The sequence below is a fragment of the Panthera tigris genome, chromosome C1, assembly GCF_018350195.1.
Source record: "Panthera tigris isolate Pti1 chromosome C1, P.tigris_Pti1_mat1.1, whole genome shotgun sequence".
Taxonomy (NCBI): domain Eukaryota; kingdom Metazoa; phylum Chordata; class Mammalia; order Carnivora; family Felidae; genus Panthera; species Panthera tigris.
The window spans coordinates 8079275-8100379 of NC_056667.1; the positions used below are offsets into that span (position 1 = coordinate 8079275).

General features: G+C 46.9%; 1 protein-coding gene across 1 annotated transcript in view; it reads right to left on the reverse strand.

The window, feature by feature from the left end:
- Positions 1–21105, reverse strand: part of MTOR (mechanistic target of rapamycin kinase) — a 132113-nt gene that overhangs the window by 74525 nt on the left and 36483 nt on the right. The window contains exons 20-27 of the mRNA XM_042997977.1: positions 14398–14484; positions 11680–11847; positions 11088–11200; positions 10599–10761; positions 9376–9468; positions 8517–8663; positions 2859–3001; positions 85–247 (exon numbers count right to left, since the gene is read on the reverse strand). Coding sequence (XP_042853911.1) covers positions 85–247; positions 2859–3001; positions 8517–8663; positions 9376–9468; positions 10599–10761; positions 11088–11200; positions 11680–11847; positions 14398–14484 — 1077 coding nt within the window. The remainder of the gene's footprint in view (positions 1–84; positions 248–2858; positions 3002–8516; positions 8664–9375; positions 9469–10598; positions 10762–11087; positions 11201–11679; positions 11848–14397; positions 14485–21105) is intronic.

Here is a 21105-nt window from a genome sequence, read left to right on the forward strand (position 1 = left end):
GCGTAGGAGCGCGGGGGCCGGGCCACTTCTCCCTCCCACCTGGCTCCTGTCGGGCTCCATCCGGACAACGGCGGAGCATCTCACCTTGTCACTGTGTTCCATGAATTCAGCCAAGTTTAAGAGAGTTTGCGTGACTTCGGCGATGTCCTGCGAGGTGAGGGCCAGCTCGATGCTCCTGATGAGTTCATCCTGCTGGTCTTCGTTCAGTTCAGACCAGCAGGACACAAACGCGGCGTTGAAAAGATCCCTGAAGGCGGAGAGAGCGGAAAAAGATGTTGGCAATGCCTCTCGTGCCTCTGCCCGGTGCCATCAAGTCACACCCGCCAATCTACTCCCGGCGTCACTGACTTTGCTCGGACACACAGACAGGTGCTGTCCATCAGAACGTGCTGGAAACGCTCTGTATCTGTCCGATACGGTAGCCACTGGCCACTGAGTACCTGAACCGTGGTGAAGTGTGCCTGAGGAACGGAATGTTAAGTTCTGTTTAATTTTAATTCCGTTCGTGCAAGCACACGTGGCCAGTGACTCCTGTATTTACAGCGCAGGCACAGACGCTGTGCGCACAGCAAGCTGCGTGGGGGTGCGAGGGGCAATAGCCTGTCTCACAGGCACGTTTCTTAGCAGAGTTCGCATTTTTTCTCTTCAGTGGGCGGGGGGACGAACAGAAAGGGGACTTCCAGCACAGAAGTTGGCATCAGCCGATTCAGAATATGATCATCTCCAAAGGATTCTTGGGATCCTTCTCAGGTAATGTCCAAATTCCTACGATCGGAAGCGGCAGAGGCAGCACCTATGACTGCCTTTCAAAACACGACCAGAACCCTTAGCTGAATGGTCACAGACGCACAACAGGACTTAAGAAACTAAAAGCGTTAGCGAATAGAATCCCGAAGGATCCCCTACGCCAACCTCACCACTGGAGACCTGGAACCAGAGGTGTCATTTCTAAGATCACTACGACTACTTTAAACCATCAAAGCATCACACGAACAGACATATTTGCCGTGCCCGACGACATCTGAACTTTAATCCCATGCCCTTTTGTGGTGAATGTTGGGGGAAGAGGCTTGGAAACTATAAGATATGCTTATAATGGATGGGTTGATCATTTCATGCCTCTACATATGCTTTTTATTACACATTAAAAAAGGTTAAACCAGACCAAGCATCTAATTTTGGAATCTTCTGGAAAAAACAAAATGTGAAATTCAAAGGATAACACGAAGACCAAAAGAAGTCCCGTGTAAATTAAGAAATAAACTTTCTGACCTACATCCAAGGCCAAATGCACACAGTTGGCACTACAGTGATAAACGCATACGTGCACGTTTTATCACAAGCCTCTTTTGGATGACGTTGTGTTCGAACATGACCTGGGGCAGAAGAGAGATACGCTCCATCAGCTGAGCATGTGAAATCTGCACACTGTGCGACCAGGGAAATCCTAGGAACTATTTTTAAAGCATAAAAAATAGCATTTTATGCCCCATCATAAATAATTATCCGTCATAGAAAAATCTGGAAAACAGAAAAACATTAAAAAAAATACTCCTTAGGCCTTCCTACTTAATCACTGCTGTATTACTTTCTAATCTCTTCCCTCTGTACAAGTGTTTTTAATAGTTGAAATCACACACACCATCTTGTATTCCATTTCGTTCGTTTACATTATACTGTAAATCTTTTACATGCAGTGAAACTTTTTATAAACCAAATCTTCAATGGCTGTTTGCGATTTATTATTTAAAACAGTATTTTTTTTATGGCAAATTCTATTTCTCAAAGATGGCTGCCACAGTCTCTCTTCTTCCACATGTTCTCCTAGAATCTTCCTACTCCCCTATCGATGGACAGCATCCATAATCTCCTCCCCGTGAATGTGAGTGGGCTTCTGTGACTGCCTTGAACTACAGAGTGTGGCAGAAGTGACACTGTGTGACTTCCAAGGCCACGTCATACAAATATCATACACTTCTGCCTTGTTCCCCTGGGGACATTCAGTCTTGAACCCGCCAGTATTCTGTGAATGATCCCCACAGAATGAGCCACACGGAGAGGAACCAAGGCTCCTAGCCAGAGCAGTTCCCACTCAAAAGCTCCAACGGGGCGCCTAGGGGGCTCAGTCGATTAAGTGTCCGACTTGGGCTCAGGTCATGATCTCACAGTTCGTGGGTTCATTCCCCACATCGGGCTCTTTGCTGACAGCTCGGGCCTGGAGCCTGCTTTGGACTCTGTCTCTCCCCCTCTCTCTGCTCCTTCCCAACTCACGGTCTCTCTCTCTCTCTCTTTCTCTCTCTCTCTCTCTCTCTCTCAAAAATAAACATTAAAAAAAAAGCCCCAACCTGCCAGACGTGTGGATGAGCCACCTTGCAAGTGGGTCCTCTGACCCCCGGACAAACAGCCCCACTGACACTGAAGCAGAGACGAGCTGTCCCCACAGGTCATGTCCAAACTGCAGACTCATGAGCAAAACAAATGACTGTCGTCGTTTAAGACCAGTAAGTTCTGGGGTTATGTGTAATGCAGCAGTAAAGAATTAGAGTATCATTATTATCGGAAAGCAGAGTAAACCGTTACATTGTTGTTTTCAGAGTTGTAAAGGACGTTGTAATTAAAATTCTGGACCTAAATCTCAGCAAGGTTAAGATGGGTGCTTTTCCTGTGACATGAGCTTGTTCAATTTGCCTTTTTATTTTTTTCCACCACGAGTTGGCAAAATTAAAAATACTAGCCCCTTTTACTGCTACCGCTGATAAAAAGGAACTTATATATGGTTTTCTCTGTGCTGAGTCTCTTGATCCCACACTGAAGCGGGGGGGTGGGGGGGAGAGGGCGGGCGGCTGGCCACGACATACCTGGCCATCGGGTTGTAGGCCTGAGCCAGGGCCCAGCACGAGCGCAGGGAAGGTGAAGACGAGTCCTTCAGGAGCTCCAGACTCAGCCGCCTCAGCCATTCTAGCCAGTCATCTTTGGAGACCCTTCTGGCAGCTCCCCAGGCCTGCGATCCCCAGGCGACAACGGAAAACCATCAGCTTCAAGGGCCAGTTGTGAAGAGCCCTCATCTATTTAATGATTATTCTGTCTTTGATTTATGAAGTCGTTACCTCCCGTGACCAAATTCCCTCAGAGCGCAAATACAAAAGAGTAACATCTAATTAGCAGTCATAAAACAAAAGCGGCAACCTTTGGAATATAGCACGATAAAGAAAAAGACTGTTTTACAACTCATTTGTGCCGGACCCTACCTCTATCAGCAAAGCCAACAGCTCTACAGACCCATGATGGATGGGGCCGTCACACACAGGATGCGTTCAACAAAGTCTAACGCCCCCTGCAGTGTGTGATGGGCCCTGGGCCCTCTGCATGAGGACACTGGCTCACCTGACAGCAGAGGGTCACACAGGGAGAGGGAAAACTCTCAGGTTCACGCTACCGTGAACCACGTTACGATCAGGCGAGTCTGAGCCCAGAGCGCACAGCACTGTGGCAGAATGGGACAGAAGGAATGGAACAGATCCAGTTTTTACTTTCTGATCTATTCCCTCCAACTTTCCTCAAGACTCTGAGCATTCCAGGCACGAAGGGTTATGACCAGGGGAAGCTCAGGGAGCGGGGCGGGAAGGTCCAGCCTCTGGAGCTCGGCAGCTTGAGCTCAAACAGCTGTCATCTAACTCACTGGCTGTCTGACCTCGGGCAAGTTACTTCTCTGTGCCTGTTTCCTCACTTGTAAAATGAGGGCAATAGGTCCCACCTCATAGGGTGTTTTAAGGATTAATTAGGTTGAATATGTGTAAGAGATTTATACCAGTGCTTGGCACAAAGTTAGCGCTCCTGTGAGCACCTGTAACTGCGAAGTCAGGCACACCAGTGGGAATCCTGGATCCGCCACTCGGCAGGTGTAGCACTCTGGGCAAATTACTTGTGTTGCATCTAAGCCTCAGTCTTCTGCATCAAGGGATAAAATATCTAAAGTGCCCGGCTGGAAGGGAAGAGCAAAAAATGATTGCTATTATTATCAAAATGACATTTCTTTAAACTGGCCTAGCCCAATTTTTACAACATACCCTTAAAAAATTTTTTATGTTATTTTTTTGAGAGAGAGAGAGAAAAAGAGAGAGAGAGAGAGTGCAAGCTGGGGAGGGGCAGAGAGAGAGAGAGAGAGAGAGAGAGAGAGAGAGGGAAAGAGACATCCCAAGCAGGCTCCACGCCATCAGTGCACAGCCTAACATGGTGCTTGATCCCACAAATCTCAAAATCATGACCTGAGCCCAAGTCAAGAGCTGGACACTTAAATGCCTGAGCCACCCAGGCACCCCTAAAATATATTCTTAGAAGATTTTCCAGGGGCTCCTGGGTGGCTCAGTCGGTTGAGCATCCGACTTCAGCTCAGGTCATCATCTCACGGCTCGGGAGTTCGAGCCCCGCGTCGGGCTCTGTGCTGACAGCTCAGAGCCTGGAGCCTGCTTCAGATTCTGTGTCTTCCTCTCCCTCTGCCCCTCCCCCACTCATGTTCTGTCTCTCTCTCTCTCTCTCTCTCTCTCTCTCTATCAAAATTAAACATTCAAGGGGCGCCTGGGTGGCTCAGTCGGTTAAGCGTCCGACTTCAGCTCAGGTCACGATCTCATGGGTTGTGAGTTCGAGCCCCGTGTCGGGCTCTGGGCTGATAGCTCAGAGCCTGGAGCCTGTTTCGGATTCTGTGTCTCCCTCTCTCTGCCCCTCCCCCGTCCACACTCTGTCTCTGTCTCTCTCAAAAATAAATAAACATTAAAAATTAAAAAAAAAAAACATTCAAAAAAAATTTAATAAAAAAAAAAAAGATTTTTCTGGCAGAACAGACACATGGATCTTCCCGCAACTAGGGAAACTGAGTAAACTAGAGCAGAGGTTCTCAAGTGAAATTGTCCAGGGAATGAAAGACATCCCCATGTGCTACACCACCTAACCATCAACAACTCAACCTCTCACTTCCCTGGGGTCACCTGGAGACCTGCACTGGCTTCTGATGAGTTATCAGTGAGTGACATCATATAAACTATTATTTTATGTCAGAAACTAAAAGAGAGATGTTACGAGACAAACTGAAAAACTACATGCATGATTCTCAATGATCATACAATGAGAACCCTGAACCCGGAAGAAGACTGACACTACTTACTTGACTTTTAGACCTTGTTCTATTGAACAAAATGGGAGCATCAAGTTCTTTTCTATCCAGAGGCTTGTGGCTTCCTCCCTACACAAAAGATCTCTGAACAGCTGCTCTGCAGTGCATGGCATTTAAAAAAATTTTTTTTTTAATGTGTATTTATTTTTTTGAGAGAGAGAGAGAGAGAAAGACAAAGTAGGAGCGAAGGAAGGGCAGAGAGAGGCGGAAACACAGAATCCGAACCAGCCTCCAGGCTCCGAGCTGTCAGCACAGAGCCTGATATGGGGCTCGAGCTCATGAACTGCGAGATCATGACCTGAGCTGAAGTCGGACACCCAACCAACTGAGCCACCCAGGTGCCTCCCCTCCACAATTTTTTTTAATGTTTTTATTTATTTTTTTAGAGAGAGAGACAGAGTACGAACAGGGGAGGGGCAGAGAAAGACAGGGAGACACAGAATCCAAAGCAGGCCCCAGGCTCTGAGCTGTCAGCACAGAGCCCGAGGCGGGGCTTGAACTCGTGAGTCACAAGATCATGACTTAAGCTGAAGTCAGATGCTTAACTGACTGAGCCATTCAGGCGCCCTCCCCCTTCAAAAATTTTTTTTAAATGTTTATTTATTTTTGACCGGGGGTGGAGGGGAAGAGAGAGAAGGAGACAGAGGATCTGAAGCGAGGATCCGTGCTGGCAGCAGAGAGCCCGATGTGGGGCTCGAACCCACAAACTGTGAGATCGTGACCTGAGCCCAAGTTGGATGCTTCACCCACTGAGCCATCCAGGCGCCCCTTCGGTGCATGGCATTTCAAAAGCTGAGGACATACAAAAGGGAGGATCACTAATGTCTTTTCCCTCCAATGACGTGAAGTTGAGCCTGGGTAAGGCGGAGGTGATTCAGCACAGTGGTTAAGAGACTTGACTCTGTAGTCACGACATCCAGGTCAAATCCTGGCTCCACCACTACCAGCTGACGTTGGATAAATTACTTAACCTTTCAGGGCCTCAACATCCATGTCTGTACGGTGGTGACAGTAATGACAGCACCTAACTCGTAGGGTGAGGGTTAAATGAGTCAATGTACATAAAGTGCTCGCACCAGTGCCTGACACATTGAAAGCACTCAACAAATGTCGGTAGTTATTATTGCTATCATTATGGTTAGCGTTTGAGAAACGGTAGCAACTGAGTGCTTGGAAAGCTTAGCTTCACGGACAACTGCGCCATCTATCAGACAGGCCGAGCCCCCCATATGGGCCTTTCATTGAAAACATAACCCACTCTTGCTTCTCTGGGGTCTGTAGTAACTGTTGACACCTGCCACCGTCCCTCTGCCGCCACCCGCCGTGGGCTGCCTCAGCCGGTGACGCTGGCGCATGTTGACAGGACATCAGCTGATTCATTTAGAACGTAAGCCCAGACAGCCTCTCCTAGGACAGTAAAGCTGCTGAAAATCCTGGCGGGCATCCTAGAGGCATATACGAATGGTTTTTCTGTCTCTGGTCCCGTGTAACTCCTCTATTAGCACAGCCAGTAGAAAGATGGCCGAGGTGGCGCACTGTCGCTCTGAAAGCGGCTAAAAGCGGGGGCCGCGCCGACCCCGAGCGCTCAGCACGCGAGTACGGGGAAGCACAAACGGGTCTGAGAGTCAGCGCCGGAGATCCTGCTGAGGCCTTCTGGACTGGCTCTGTTCTCTCAGGTGAGATAACCTAGAGGCTCTTTCTTCCTTCTGTTTGGCAAGGGGGACGCTTTTTTCTCCAAGTCCTGGGTAGAAAGCAAGCCTTCCTGGAAACAAACTAGACTACTGGGGAATTTCCTAAAATAGCCCGAACAAAGCTCTAAGAGAAGGTGGACAGCTGCCTGGTTGGAAGGACATTCTGAACCCAGGCGGGCTGAAAACACATCTGGGTGGAAATGTGCATCTGGCCTCTTTGCCCGGCCCCTCCCTGGAGTGTGAGGTGTCAGCAGGGTGGCCTCGACAACCGCCCGGGAGTGCCGGGTGACTGGTGACCTTTTCCTTCTCCTGGAGTCCCGGGCTAGCAGGACACACTCCACACAGGGACAGCAGCGTCACACCTGCCCCCGGGGTCTTTCACCACCTCCCTCTCGGATCATCCAACGTTTCTCAGCAGGGGTCACTTTATAGCTGGCTGTGCGGGTGCAGAAGCCTGGCTCAACAGTCAGTGATAGGCCTCAGTGGTCCCAAGCTGTGTGTCAACACACACGCGCGCGCGCGCGCGCACGCACACACACACACACACACACACACACGTGCTCAAATCGTTATGGGCTGGGCCAAAAGCAGAGAACAGGGCAGCTGGGACCCAATCCTGCCCAGTTCTTTATCTCGGTCCATGCCACACTTGAAGGGCAGCTGCTAATGAAGGAAGACTCCTACGATGGTGAAATCCAAACAGGGAGCTGCTTACAGTCTCCAGAAGCACTGACACTAATACAAAACGTGGGAAATAAGCAACCCGGTGTATGTATTTAAAAGTCAGGAACGTCACCATTATTCTGCTCCGATCGACTAGTGATGCTTTGAACCCGCCTATTTTTTAAGTGGATGGCTGGTGGCATATATGGTGAGACTACTGGTTACATCCCAGGCTTTTGTCAGCACAGAGAATTCGGTATTTGTCTGCAAAGATCTAAAAGATCTTGCTGGGGGTGCCTGGGTGACTCAGTCAGTTAAGTGTCTGACTTTGGCTCAGGTCACGATCTCACGGTATGTGAGTTTGAGCCCCGCATCAGGCTCTGTACTGACAGCACGGAGCCTGCCTGGAATTCTCACCCTAGGCCCCTTCCCCGCTCGCTCTTGCTCTCACTCAAAACTAAAATAAACGTTAAAAAAAGAAAAAGCTTGCTACTCAAAATGTGGTCCGTGGACCAGCAGCAGTGGCCTTACATAGGACTCCGGTAGAAATGCAGAACGTAGGCCTGACCTTGGACCGCCTGAGTCTGAGCAAGTATCTTCCACCCGCTGCCAGCGTTCGGCGAGCCCTGTGAGTCTCGGGAGGCTGAGAAGCCCCGCTTTAAAGGGCCCGCATCAGTCTCGGTGCTAACTAAGGAGCTCACTGGTTTTGCTCCAGTCATGTAAGAGATGAGAATGTTACTCACAACGAAGGACTCTATCAAAGCTGCAAGGAAGTTTAGAACTTTGTTCTACATTTACCCTCTATTAAAAAAATGTGTAATTTGGACACCTAGGGACAGACAAAATGACCTAAGTTCACGGTACCTAGAGTTTCAGAAAAACGCTTGGGCTGGTCTTTGGTTGTTTTACGCTGATGGCAGCAAGAGCTAAGAGTTCTAGACAAGACAGAAGAGCAGGCCTCTCCTTGCCAAGTCCCCCGGAAAGCATGGACCTGCCTTTTGAAGGTTGATGGTGCTGACATGCAGTTTCTTCATGGGTCCTGTTTCTACCGGCCCACTGGCCAACGCATCCCCTTGGCCACTCCTCAGCATTCGATGCTGGTAAATCAAAGGGTCCTCTTCTTCATCAGCAAGGGTGTATCCCTGCAACCAGAGATTCACAGAAAAACCCTGCAGCTCCTCCCAGTTTGGAAAATACCCTTAATTAAACCCCGGGAGGGTCCCACCTTCTGGAAACGTCAGGACCTCAACAAGAAGGAAAAAGTTTGACGCACGGACAAAATGAACCACGGGTCGGCTATACTCCCCACTGCGGACCCATCTCCGCTGGTCACTCTTGGTCACACTGACCGCACGGACTCCGTAGTATGAGCCACGCAGCTGGCGAAGCCCCAACAACTGGGGGCAGTGATCAAAGGGACGAAGTGTCAGGAGCAGGGGTGGCAAACAGCCCCTTGCCTGGCTTTGCTTGGCCCTACAGCCAAGAAGAGTTTCCTCATTTTCCGATGGTTGGGAAAAAGAACAAACAAAGGAAGATGAGGATTTTGTAACACATGCAAGCTGCTAGAGAAGCACGCTGTGGTGACCGCAAGCAAAAACGCACCGGCAGGTGGCCGGGCTCATTCCCGTCCACGCGCGGACAGCCACTTGCGGGCCGCGGCGGCAGGGCCGAATCATCGCGTCAGAGCCCAGGTCGCCTAGAGAGCCGAGCAAAACTGGCTATCTTTACAGAAATGGGCTGCCCGTCGCCGGTTCAGAACTAAAAAGCTAGATGTGCTCCCACAGCTAAGACCACGTGAATACCAACGAGAAAAGACAACGGGGGACTCTGAAACAGAAAGAAAGTGCAGTTCACCTTGACGATTCTGCAGATGAGGACGTCATAGCGCTGATGGTTGATTCGGTGTCGTACCAGGACTTTATTCACCATTGGAATGAAAATTTGGTACTGAGAGAGAAGAGGGAAGAGGTCAGAGATGCCACTCCGAAGAGTGGGAAGCAGAGAAAGGATCATTACCGCCACTATGTTGTAGCTAGTTCTTTTGGGTTTGGGGTGGCTTGGTGTTATTCAGAAGAATCATTTCTCTCTGTCTCCCTTTCACACACGCACACACGCACTACATTCCTCGTCCCCAGCATCTTCCATCTGGGCTCCTGCGAGGCCTCTGTGCTCTCTCCGCTCCCCCGCTTGGCCTAGTCTGTTCTTCCACACGGCGCTGAGGGTAATCAGCTCAGATCACAGTATCCCTGTGCTCCAGAGCCCGCAAAGACTTCTAGACTTGCCTAGGGTAAAAGCCAGAGTACGTATCATGACCCACGGTAGTGATGTGCAAATTCTGACGAGCAGCAGAATAACCTGGAGGGTTTATGAAACCAGGGACTGCCAGGCTCCACAGGCAGTTTCTGGCTCAGGTCTGGGCAGAGGCCCGAGAATCTGCATTTCTAACAGACTGCCGGCAACTGACACGGACACTGCCTGTCCAGGGACATCTGAGAACCGCTGGCCTATTGCATCTCTGTGCCCCACTGCCTCATCTCTATGACCTGAACTCCAAGGCCTTTCCCCTGAAGCTCACTCCTCTGAAGACACACGCCTTTCCGTGATTCCATAGACCCTTCAAGCATGCTGCCTCCTCACACCTTTGCATTTGCCACTCCTTCTGCTGGGATCCAACCCTGTGGGCTCACTCGGATTCTGATGTTTACATCTCTGCTCAAACGTCAACTCAGGAGAGAGGCCTTCGCGCTCTACCCTAAATACACAGCATCCCTCCCCCACCGACACTCTGTGCTCTTATGAGACAGGCTGTGCTTACTAGCTTTGCCTCACTGGAATCGAAGCTCCATGAGAACAAGGACACCATTCTGTTTACTGCGTTACCCCCGGAACAGCACTTAGCCCACAGAGGTGGCTCAAGAAAGATTTGCTAAACAGATGAAGGAACAAAAAAAGCAAACAACTTTCAGTTCTCTGACAGTTGCTGAGACCTACAGACTAACATATAGAGACCTTCAGAGAGAAGGTCATCTTCCCAAAGCCGGGCAGAAGAGCACGTTCACACAGGGGTGCGGCCTCACCTTCTTCCCCAGCTGAAAGACAAGCGAAGACAACGTGTCCATGGCCGTGGGACGCAGTTCCGGGCTCTGGTCCAGGGTTCGAACGATCGGGTGAATGATCCGGGAGGCGTAGTCAGTGAAGTCCAAGGACTCCGTGAGGCGGTCTACCGTCTCTAACGCTGCCCTGCAATTGTTAACCGACAGTAGCTGCTAACATACGGTCCTCAAGTGCGAGAAGTGGCTCAGGGTTATCTTAACGGCACCAAACGGGAAGGAATGGCCTCTCCGGTATCACATGACATGGATCCAACATATATCCCAGGGGGATGGGGACAGCTAAGATTTCCATCAACCTGGGACATTTCTGAACTAAAATAAAGGGAGCTGAGGTATCAACAACAACAACAAATGGAAAGATGGCCTGGGAACTTAAGCAAGGGACATTTTCAACAGAACATGAAAGGCTTAACTGCGGTTAGTGATGGTTAGTCCCAAAGGGCAGGTGCGTACTTGCGGGACGGCAGGGGGACTTCAGGGGCATCAAACAGCTTCACGATAGGAGGCAACAGCAAGTGCAAATAGTCGTCCAGGTTGGCGCCGAACAGCTGGATGGCAGCCAGCAGCTGCGAGAGGGAGCAGAAGGCTGGTGATGAACAAACACGGGCAGGCACCACGTATCTAAGCACACGGAGGGGGGTGATGGTTTAGGTAACTCCAAATTCTGTGGGGACTCGAAAGGCCTTCAGTAAGTGGTCTTGAACTACATTCTTTTGGCAGCACTTCCCCCCTCTTTCATTTTGCTTAGGGATTGTTTTGCTTTCTCTGAGCTCATTTCAACTGATATGGAATCAGCTGCTAGACAACAGAGAAAACTGGTGTGGGATAAAACATTCACCACGAATAAGCCATGAAAGGAGACAAAACACAAGGACAATCGAGGGAGGACTGTAAACATCCTGTTAACTGCACGCCTCGGGGATCAGCGTTCTTTCGGATGGAGCATCACCCTGTCACTCAGAGCAGGGTCTCGGCTCTTAGCTGATCATCCCCGGACTGTGAGGGATGCCGGCAATCTCTCTAGAGGACGCCCTCATGGACTCACCTTGATGGAGACGATGCGGCCTGGGCTGTTGTCATGCATGAAGACACGTAGCATGTGTGGGATCAGCTGAGGCAGATAGAGCTTAAATTCGCCCCCAAGAGCTACCACGATTTGCTCAATGAGAAGAATGATCGTGCTCTGGATCGAGGTGTTCATGACCCAGAATTCCTATAAAGAGGGAAGAGACAGAGAAGCAAAGCCAGGTGCCCTTCTGCCGAAACATGAACCAAGGAACTGAGATGGTCCAAAAAGAAGGAAATACGCAGTGAGCGCAGTCTGCCCCGTGACAGACCCCTTGCCTACCCTCCTCTCCCCGGGCCTCTTTGTAGCCCCTGTCACGGTCACAGTGCGCAAATTAAACCGCCTTTCCCTGAATGCAACCAGGCTGCTTTGCTCTTCTGTGCTTTGCCTGTGTTCTTTGCCTAGAACTCCTAAGACCGCTAAGCTCCCGTGGTCTTTCTAGCCCCGGCTCAAGCCTCACTTCCACGAAGGCTTTCTCGCTCTCCTCCCATTACACGCTTTGGGTCCCTCTGCCCTCCTCTTTTCTAGCACCTGTAATACTTAATTTTCTTTGCCACCTTCCCTCTTCTAGACTATAAACTAATCAAGGGCAAGAAACCCCTCTGAGCCATCTCTGTCTCCCCAGAATCTAGCACAGCACCCGGCAGAGTCCAGCCACCGGAACACGTTGACACAGTGAATGAGTGACTAGGCTTACATCACTCAAGGGGCTCCCAGGTCACCCAGGGTGGATTCTTTACTTTGGGTACCACCTGGTCTCTACCAGGGGTAACTCCAGTGTTAACAAGGTTTCCTGCCCCTTCTGGATCTAGACTTTGCTACACAGCACCTGCCATTTGTCCCACATCATTTTCAGGCCTGGGTGATGCCACAAAAGGAGCACTTTTTCTATACCCAGAGAGTCATGTTCCATATAAGTTACTAAAAACTTGGCTGATCGGCCACAGATCCTGCCTTGGTACCCCCAAATTGGTCTGAGTTTCTGACTCCAGGAAAAGCTGTCATTTCAAGTCAACTCAAAAAGAGAGCTGCCTACTACCTTGCCTAAAACCTCTGGAGAGGGAGACTTAATGATGACAGAAGTTGAACTGATGACGGCAACACACACATATTAATACTTTAGGGCCCCCAAATAATTCAGGAAAGTCAAAGGGGGAAAAAAAAAGAGAGAGAGAGAGAGAGAGCTCCTCAGAAGAAGGGCTTTATAGAAGCCTAAAGTATTTTTACTGCAGCTTTGAAAAAATCCTAATAGTTCAGAAAGTAAAAACCATACTAAAAGATGCTGGTAAAACTTTTATTTCTCTCTGCTCGGAGAGAGAAGTATTCTCTCTGAAAAAGCTATTTTCTCTAGACCAAAACCTCTGCCAAAGAAACACCACAGATTTTATGACCTCCACGGTTTGTCTGATGCTCACTCACTTGGACCGCACTGTGCCTTCTTCAGAGAAAGCCCACCCACCTTTCTGCTGTGCTACTATGGGCGTCTCTACCTCAAAGAAACCAGGCAGCCTGCCCAGGGATCACTGTTAACAGAGACTGTTCTCGTCCCAGGCTCGGGGCACTCATGAAAATGCCCAAGATCAACAGAAAGGAAGAGCCCTGGACTACCTTATCTATCTTGGAGGAAATGAAAGCTGCATTCTGCAGGTGTGAGGCTCCCTGCCTCAAACCCCTGTTTTGGGCCCAAGTCTTTTTCGGGGACTAGGTCCCCGATTAGTCCAGCTTCAAACCACGAGTACAAACCACGAGTACACACGGCTGCGTCCTGGGCCCCTCCCCCCCGGCCATCCGCCTGCTCTCCAGCACTCTGCTCAACTTCCTTGTACGGAGGCCTCTGTGGCAGGAGTCGGGGAGCAAGAGTGGTTTTAATTATTTATACAGACAGGAGATTTTTCAGTTCTGAGACCCAGTTTCTGGGAAGTTCCAGTTTTGAAGTCAGCCACTTTGATTTCAGTCCTGCTGCTTCCTCCAAGCTAACTACAAAGAGCTGGCATAGAAGAACAGAAATCGGGGATGAATTGTCTTCCAATTCTTTGAGGGCACAGCCATCTCGGCAAAGCAAGTCCCCCAGCAGAGACATTTAAATGATACAGAACAGCAGGAAGCAGGCCTCCTCCTCAAATGGGAAAACGACATCGCCACCGATGGGGAGTCCTCTGCACCTGCTTAAAGCAGGTTATAAAATCTGGGATGTGAGCCTTTCCTCCGGTGCTGCTACAGTCAGAAGGTGGCATTTATGCTCTTAAAGGCAGTGGGGGAAAGCCTCGCCTTCTTCCTCAGTGCCTGCCAGGAGTTCATCGTATTTAATAGCCCTACGAAAACCCAATCCTCCAACCTCTCTTAAGGCCATGGTTTTATGGGCCGTAAGAAGGAGGGCTTTCCTGGGAACAATAGAGCACTGTTGTGATAGTAAAGTGAAATTGCTTTGTTGCGTGTGAGGCAAGAAACTCGAGAGTTTATTTCTGGCAGAACAATGACTTCAGTCTCCCTCCCCTGTTCTCGGGTGCCACAGCCTCTGAGGGGGTACCCCCTCCCCTGTCAACACCCGCTGGGGAACCGGGCCCCGCTTTTTATCCTCGGGCTGGAACAGCTCTCTGGAGACCCATGCCACAAACTGCCCACGTTATCCAAATCTGCCTCCGAACGTTCCTTGACCCAAACACTGATGAACTGGCCAAAATATTAACTTCTACTTACTCTCATGAGGGTGACTATTTCATCCATGTAAGGTCTGATGTGGCTCTTCACAAAGGACACCAGCATCCCCAGCTGCTGGAACAGAAACTGGAATGGAGAAGAGGTCAGCAAGTTGGCATCAGGAAGGACATAGAACTCCCAGGCTTACCCTAAGTCCGTGGGAACAAACGAAAACAACTATGGGATCGGTTTCCACACCATTCTATGCACTGAGAGTAAGTCTAAGAAAAAAAAAACCCAGAACCGAAAATTTTGGTGGTGACAGTGGTTGGGGCTAAAAACAACTGTCAGGTGGCATCATACCCCAGGTGAGCTAGTTACTGCACAGCAGATGCCCTGGGGCCACACTGGCTTTTGTGAGCCACGATGCTACCTATTAGCTCTATGACCTTCATTTACCTTCTCTGCGCCCAGCTTCTTTGGTTGGAAAAAGCAGGTAATAGGCCACTTGTCTCCGAGGCTTATTTTAAGTAAAATGGGATAATACCTGGATGTGAATACGATTAAGTGCTCCATGAACACCAGCTATCACTGAAAGATTTCTGGAGTTACTGAAGACTTAAAAACGGACAGGAAATTTGCAATCAAATGTAAATGTGTCTTGTCTTTTCAGTTCTAATTCACTACCACTTACTTTCTAAAAACACAGCTAACTATTATGGTTCATTTATAGTAATTAATTAATTAGATCTTAATTCATTAGTTAGCAGTGTAACTCTAAGAAACTTTGAACCAAAACAGTAAGCAAACAGGGGGAGGGATGGGATAAGGAGAGCTGTTCAGGTTGATACGGTACAAAAGTTAAGAAGAGGTGCCTTCTGCTAAAACAAGCTGGGAATGAAAAGACTGGGGGAAAGGCAACCTCTGCTACTAAAGAGGTCTTTAGGGCATAGTTTTTATCTTGTTAGGATCTTCAGATAGTGCTACGTGTCAATATTCAGTGGCGAATCATATTCTAAATGTCCCTCCCCAAAAGATTTTTATAGCCCTCTATGCCTTTGCCTCCCCCCATTAATAAGGACAATTTAGTGCGAACATACATATTTTCACTCTTTCCACATTTGGAAACTTGAGTAAGTTGGGGATAAATAAAAAGTGTTGTTTCAAATAGTGAGCAACGGACTTACGGACTCATTATCTGATGAGGAGAGACTGACAGGACAGACAGGGTTGGGCTCGAAGGGAGTGTGGACGCATTCTCTAACCACAAGGACACCAATGGATTCTAAGCAGTTACAATCTGCTCACCACATGGCACAGTTCCGATTCAACTCAGGACGGCCGTTCCTACCTATCTCTTGGGTGCCTCCTCATTGAATCGCTGACAGTTTTCGTGAAATGTTCTCTATAAAGGACATTCCAGAGGTCAAGGGACGTGGGACTCTAAATATAATGGTTTTTTAGTTAAATTTTTGTTATGGGAAACCTGACAAAAGGTAGAAAATCAAAGCTGGAGGAAGAGCAGGGCGCTGGGGATGGCAGGGCAGAAAGGACAAAGCGTCCTGATCCTTGCTGTCATTTCATATTAGGTGTAACGGGGAAGCCTCTCTGTGGCTAAGTCATCTGCAGCGGCCACACAAGGGTACCCACACACAAGTGTCCCCTCCACAGCAGCCACCTCATTTCTTCTCCTGTAGATTCTCTCATGAGATTTTTCTTCTCTTTTCCCCCTGAACGTTAGTATTTTAAAAGAACATATAGTTTTGTTCTGAAAATATGGTGGGTTAGATATCCTTACTATGAAAAGCCTAAAGATAATGCATAAAAGGTAATAAATATTGTTATTATACTAAGAGAATTGAAACCTGTCACAGAAAGCCAGACCTTCAGAGGGCTACATAGTAAGAGAAATGGTGACCCTCCCACCCCTAAAGCTGTCCAATGGCAAAAGGAGACAAAGACATCTGTCAGCCTTGATGTGACATCTAGGTAGGAAAAAAGTCTCCCCCAAGAGCTTGTAATTTCAGTTCATTTTCATATGAGTTTAGATATGGGTTATTTGGACCATCTCTGTGGACTGAGAAACTCTAAGCCAAGAAATTAACTTAAGGTTCTCTTGGATCACAGGGCAGAAGCAAATGTAAATCTGGAGAGATGCGACCTCAGAGCCAAGGAATGCCAGTGGACTAGGATATGCGATCCAAAATTATAAAACACATAAGGACAGGCCACTCAGAGCATGACTCAGCAGAAACAATAAGTAGCAGGATCAGACCCATCAAGGATTTTATACATATTGGAATTATTGGATAAAAATATAAAACAGATCTGTTTAAAATGCTTAAATTCTCACATTTATTTATGTGAGAATTTAGGGCGCCTGGGTTAAGCATCTGACTTCGGCCCAGGTCATGATCTCATGGTTCACGAGTTTGAACCCCATGTCAGGCTTTGTGCGGACAGCTCAGAGCCTGGAGCCTGCTTCAGATTCTGTGTCTCCCTCTCTCTCTCTGCCCTTCCCCTACTGGTGCTCTCTTTCTGTCTCTCAAAAATAAATAAGCATTATATATATATAGTTGAACCAAAAAACTCAAGGACAGGTACAGGTCCAAAGACACAGTTGAGGAATTCATGAACAGAAACAGAAAGTGAAGAAATATCTAGAAGGGAATCTCAGAGAGATAAAGATGAAAAATACAGAGAAGAAACTAACAGACATTAAGGACAAAGTGAGAAGCTCTACAGGTTGAAACGAATTCTGCAAGGAAAAAATCGAAGGGTGGAATCCTCATATTCGGGAAGTCCACAAATCCCAAAGAGGATGCAAGAAAGCAATCCGTATCTCTACACACAATAGTGGAGCTTCAGGGCAACAAACACAATGAGAAGATCTGAAACAGACACTGAGAAAAGTGAGGTTAAGTGAAAAGGAATCATGATTTCTCAACAAAAGAAATGAGAAAACGTGGGATCTTATCTACAGTTGCAGAACCCACAATCATATTCTCAGCTAAGTAAGGATTTTAAAAGAGGGTGAAATAAAAATGGTTTCAGATAAAACAGAAACAGAGAGCTTACTCTGATGGATGTTCACAAGAGGAATGTGCCTTGGCTCTACAGAAGGATAATGATGCTAGGAGGAAGCACTGAGGTGGGAGACAGAATAAGGAGAAGTGAGTTGGCAAGTGTCTCTGCACACAACAGCGATAATGTTTAGTTTGGTGGTAGAAAAAAAAGGGATACTTCACAATAACATAGTCTGAGCAATCGTTCTAAGTTTTGTATGTTATTCTGGGGAAGGACAGAGATACGGATTCATTTTTAAAATTAGGTATTAAAATTAGGCATGTGAGGCAAAATCGTAAGGGTAGAGAAGGATAACATGAATCCATCCTGTACATGGGGACATATTCCAAAGAGTTCAAAGATCGAAGTGTAAAAAATGAGGGGGCACCTGGCTGGCTCAGTCACAGGAGCACGTGACTGTTGATCTCAGGGTTGTGAGGTCACACCCCACACTGGGTGTAGAGATTACTAAAAAAAAACAAATAAAAAGCTTTTTAAAAATGTAAAAAATGAGGCCAATCAAGTACAAAAAGAGGTAAAAATTATATGCACACACAGCTTTTTGTTACAGGATTATTTGAAGTATCAAAAGAGTGGAAAAAACGTAAAATACATCCACAGGGATGGGTTAAATGGCGGGGGGATATCCACAGAGTGGAGCGCCATCATCTCTCAAGGAAAGAAGGAAAGATAAATTCAAAAACTGACCAAAACAGTTACCTCAGGGGGTGGGAGTGCAAGTTGGTGCAGCCACTCTGGAAAACAGTATGAGGTTCCTCAAAAAACTAAAAAGAGAACTACCCTACGACCCAGCCATTGCACTACTAGGCATTCATCCAAGGGATACAGGTGTGCTGTTTCGAAGGGACACACACACCCCCATGTTTCTAGCAGCACTATCGACAATAGCCAAAGGATGGAAAGAGCCCAGATGTCCATCGATGGATGGATGGGTAAAGAAGATGTGGTACAGATACACAACGGAGTACTACTCGGCAATCAAAAAGAATGAAATCTCGCATTTGCAACTACGTGGATGGAACGGGAGGCTATTATGCTAAGTGAAATTAGTCAGAGAAAGACAAAAATCATATGACTTCATTCATATGAGGACTTTAAGAGACAAAACAGATGGACATAAGGGAAGGGAAGCAAAAATAACATAAAAACAGGGAGGGGGACAAAACATAAGAGAGTCTTAAATATGGAGAACAAACTGAGGGTTGTTGGAGGGGTTGTGGGAGGGGGATGAGCTAAATGGGTCAGGGGCACTAAGGAAGCTACTCCTGAAATCATTGTTGCACTATATGCTAACTAATTTGGATGTAAATTAAAAAAAATAAAAAATAAAATTAAAAAAAATAATAAAAATAAAATAAAATGTAAAGAAATATTAAAAAAATAAAAATAATAAAAAATTAACTACCAGTAGAGAAGATTTAATAATACATAATTGAACATTAAAAAAAAAACAACCAAAGCCCGGTTACCTCAGGGGGAAGTGCGGTGGCAGAACAACGGTACGCCACAGATGTCCATGCCCCAATCCCCAGAACCTACCAATACATGACAAAGGGGACTTGAGAAGAGGTGATTAAGGTTCAGGACTTTGACATGTGGAGATTATCCAGGTGTGGCAAATCTAATCAAAGGCGTCCTTACCTTAAAAGCAGAGAACCTTTCCTGGCAGTGGGCAGAGAGAAAGATCTGACAGCAGAAGAAAGGTCAGGGAGATGCAATGTTGCTGACTCCGAAGGTGGAGGCAGATGGCAAAGGAACGTGGGAAGCCTCTAGAAGCTAGAAGAAGCAAGAAGATGGATTCTCCCCTACAGCCTCCAGAAAGGAATGTGGCCTCAATGGCACCCTGATTTTAGCTCAGTATGACCTCTGTCAGACGTATGACCTACAGAGCCATAAGATAATAAATTTGTGTCGTTTGAAGCTATGAAGTTGGCGGTGATCTGTTATAGCAGCAATAGGAAATGGCAGAGGAAGGAAGAAACACGGAATAGGGATGCGGGGAGAAGTCAGACTTCACTGAACATATTTTATAGTTTTGGCCCTGGAACCATGTTAATGTCTTACATAATCAGAATGAACCTCAAAGTTAAATCAGAAAACCTAGTTAAATTGGAAAAACCTCAAAGAAATTTCTAAAAACTGAAAACAAGCAGAAACAATTTAACTATAAATCAAGTTGGTTGGACAATCACTCAAAGAATTTCAAGCAACTTTAAACACGGCATTTTAAGGGGTGCCTGGGTGATTCAGTTGGTTGGGTGTCTGACTTTGGCTCAGGCCACGATCGTGTAGTTCACGAGTTGGAGCCTCGAGTCAGGCTCTGTGCTGACAGCTCAGAGCCCGGAGCCTGCTTTGGATTCTTTGTCCCCCTCTCTCTCTCTGCCCCTCCTCTGCTCATGCTCTGTCTCTCTCTCTCTGTCTCTGTCTTAGAAATAAACATTAAAAAAAAAATTTTTTTAAATAAAAAATAAACACAGCATTTTGGTGTATATCTCCAAAAGGACACAGCCTAAGAACAACAAAAAATTGCAAAAAACCTTGAACTGCATTCAGTAATCTTACTGTTATTACTAATACTGGTCATTTGCTATTTACATGTATATAAGATACATGTAGGTATGTATTTTGCAAGATAAAGCAAGTAATTATAGAAATGTCAGAACCAAGGAACAAGTTTTTCAGTGTGAGAAACAAGTATAAAATCAAAGTAAAAACTCTTAAAACTTAAATATGCATTACCTAATTTTCCTCTTTCTAAAAATTACTTATTTCTAGGTCTGTTCACTGAAATGGCTGAGAATAATGATATGTCAGTAGCAATGAGCACCCTAGCACACAAACTGCAGTTTCTAAGTACCATCTCTCACTTAAAGAAACCATAGCTCCGGGGACGCCTGGGTGGCTCAGTCAGTTAAGTGTCTGACTCTTGATTTTAGCTCATGTCATGATCTCACAGTTCAAGGGATTGAGCCCCATGTCAGGCTCTACACTGACAGTGTGGAGCCTGCTGGGATTCTCTCTCTGCTCCTTCCCCACTCATGTGTACATGCTCTTTTTCTCTCTCTCTCTCAAAATAAATAAACTTAAAAAGAAAAAAAAAAAGGAAAAAAGAAACCATAGCTCCTTGAAAGTGGCCATGACAAGGCTTGAGTGAAATGTACTTGATAAGCTCAATATATCTTTTTTTTTTTTTTTTTTTTGCCAGAAAGCAAGAAAGCGATCAAAGACCAAGACCACTGGCAATGTAAAAGGAACACAACAGCCACGTCGAGTGGGATAATTAGATCATGAGAAAAAACAGTGCCTTCAATGAACAGAAAACACACACACACACACACGCACGCACGCACGCACGCACACAAGTTGATACTGATACTCCAAAAACAACAGGGGTCGTGGGGTGGTGCCTGAGTCACATTGGAGAGGTTGCAAAGGACCTGATTCATTACTCTGAAAAACTGATAAATAAAACAATCGTGCGTTTATTTTGCCCTTCCTGCATGAACTATATTTCAAATTAACTAAATAGTTGATAACATAAAGTTCTTTATAGATAATTGCTAGCTAATAAATCCAGAAGGGGTAACAGAATTAGAAATCACCGTTTTCCAGTTGCCAATGAAATAATGGTTCTACAAAACAATCTTCAATGAGCACTAAAAGGATTAGGAGAAAAGCTGA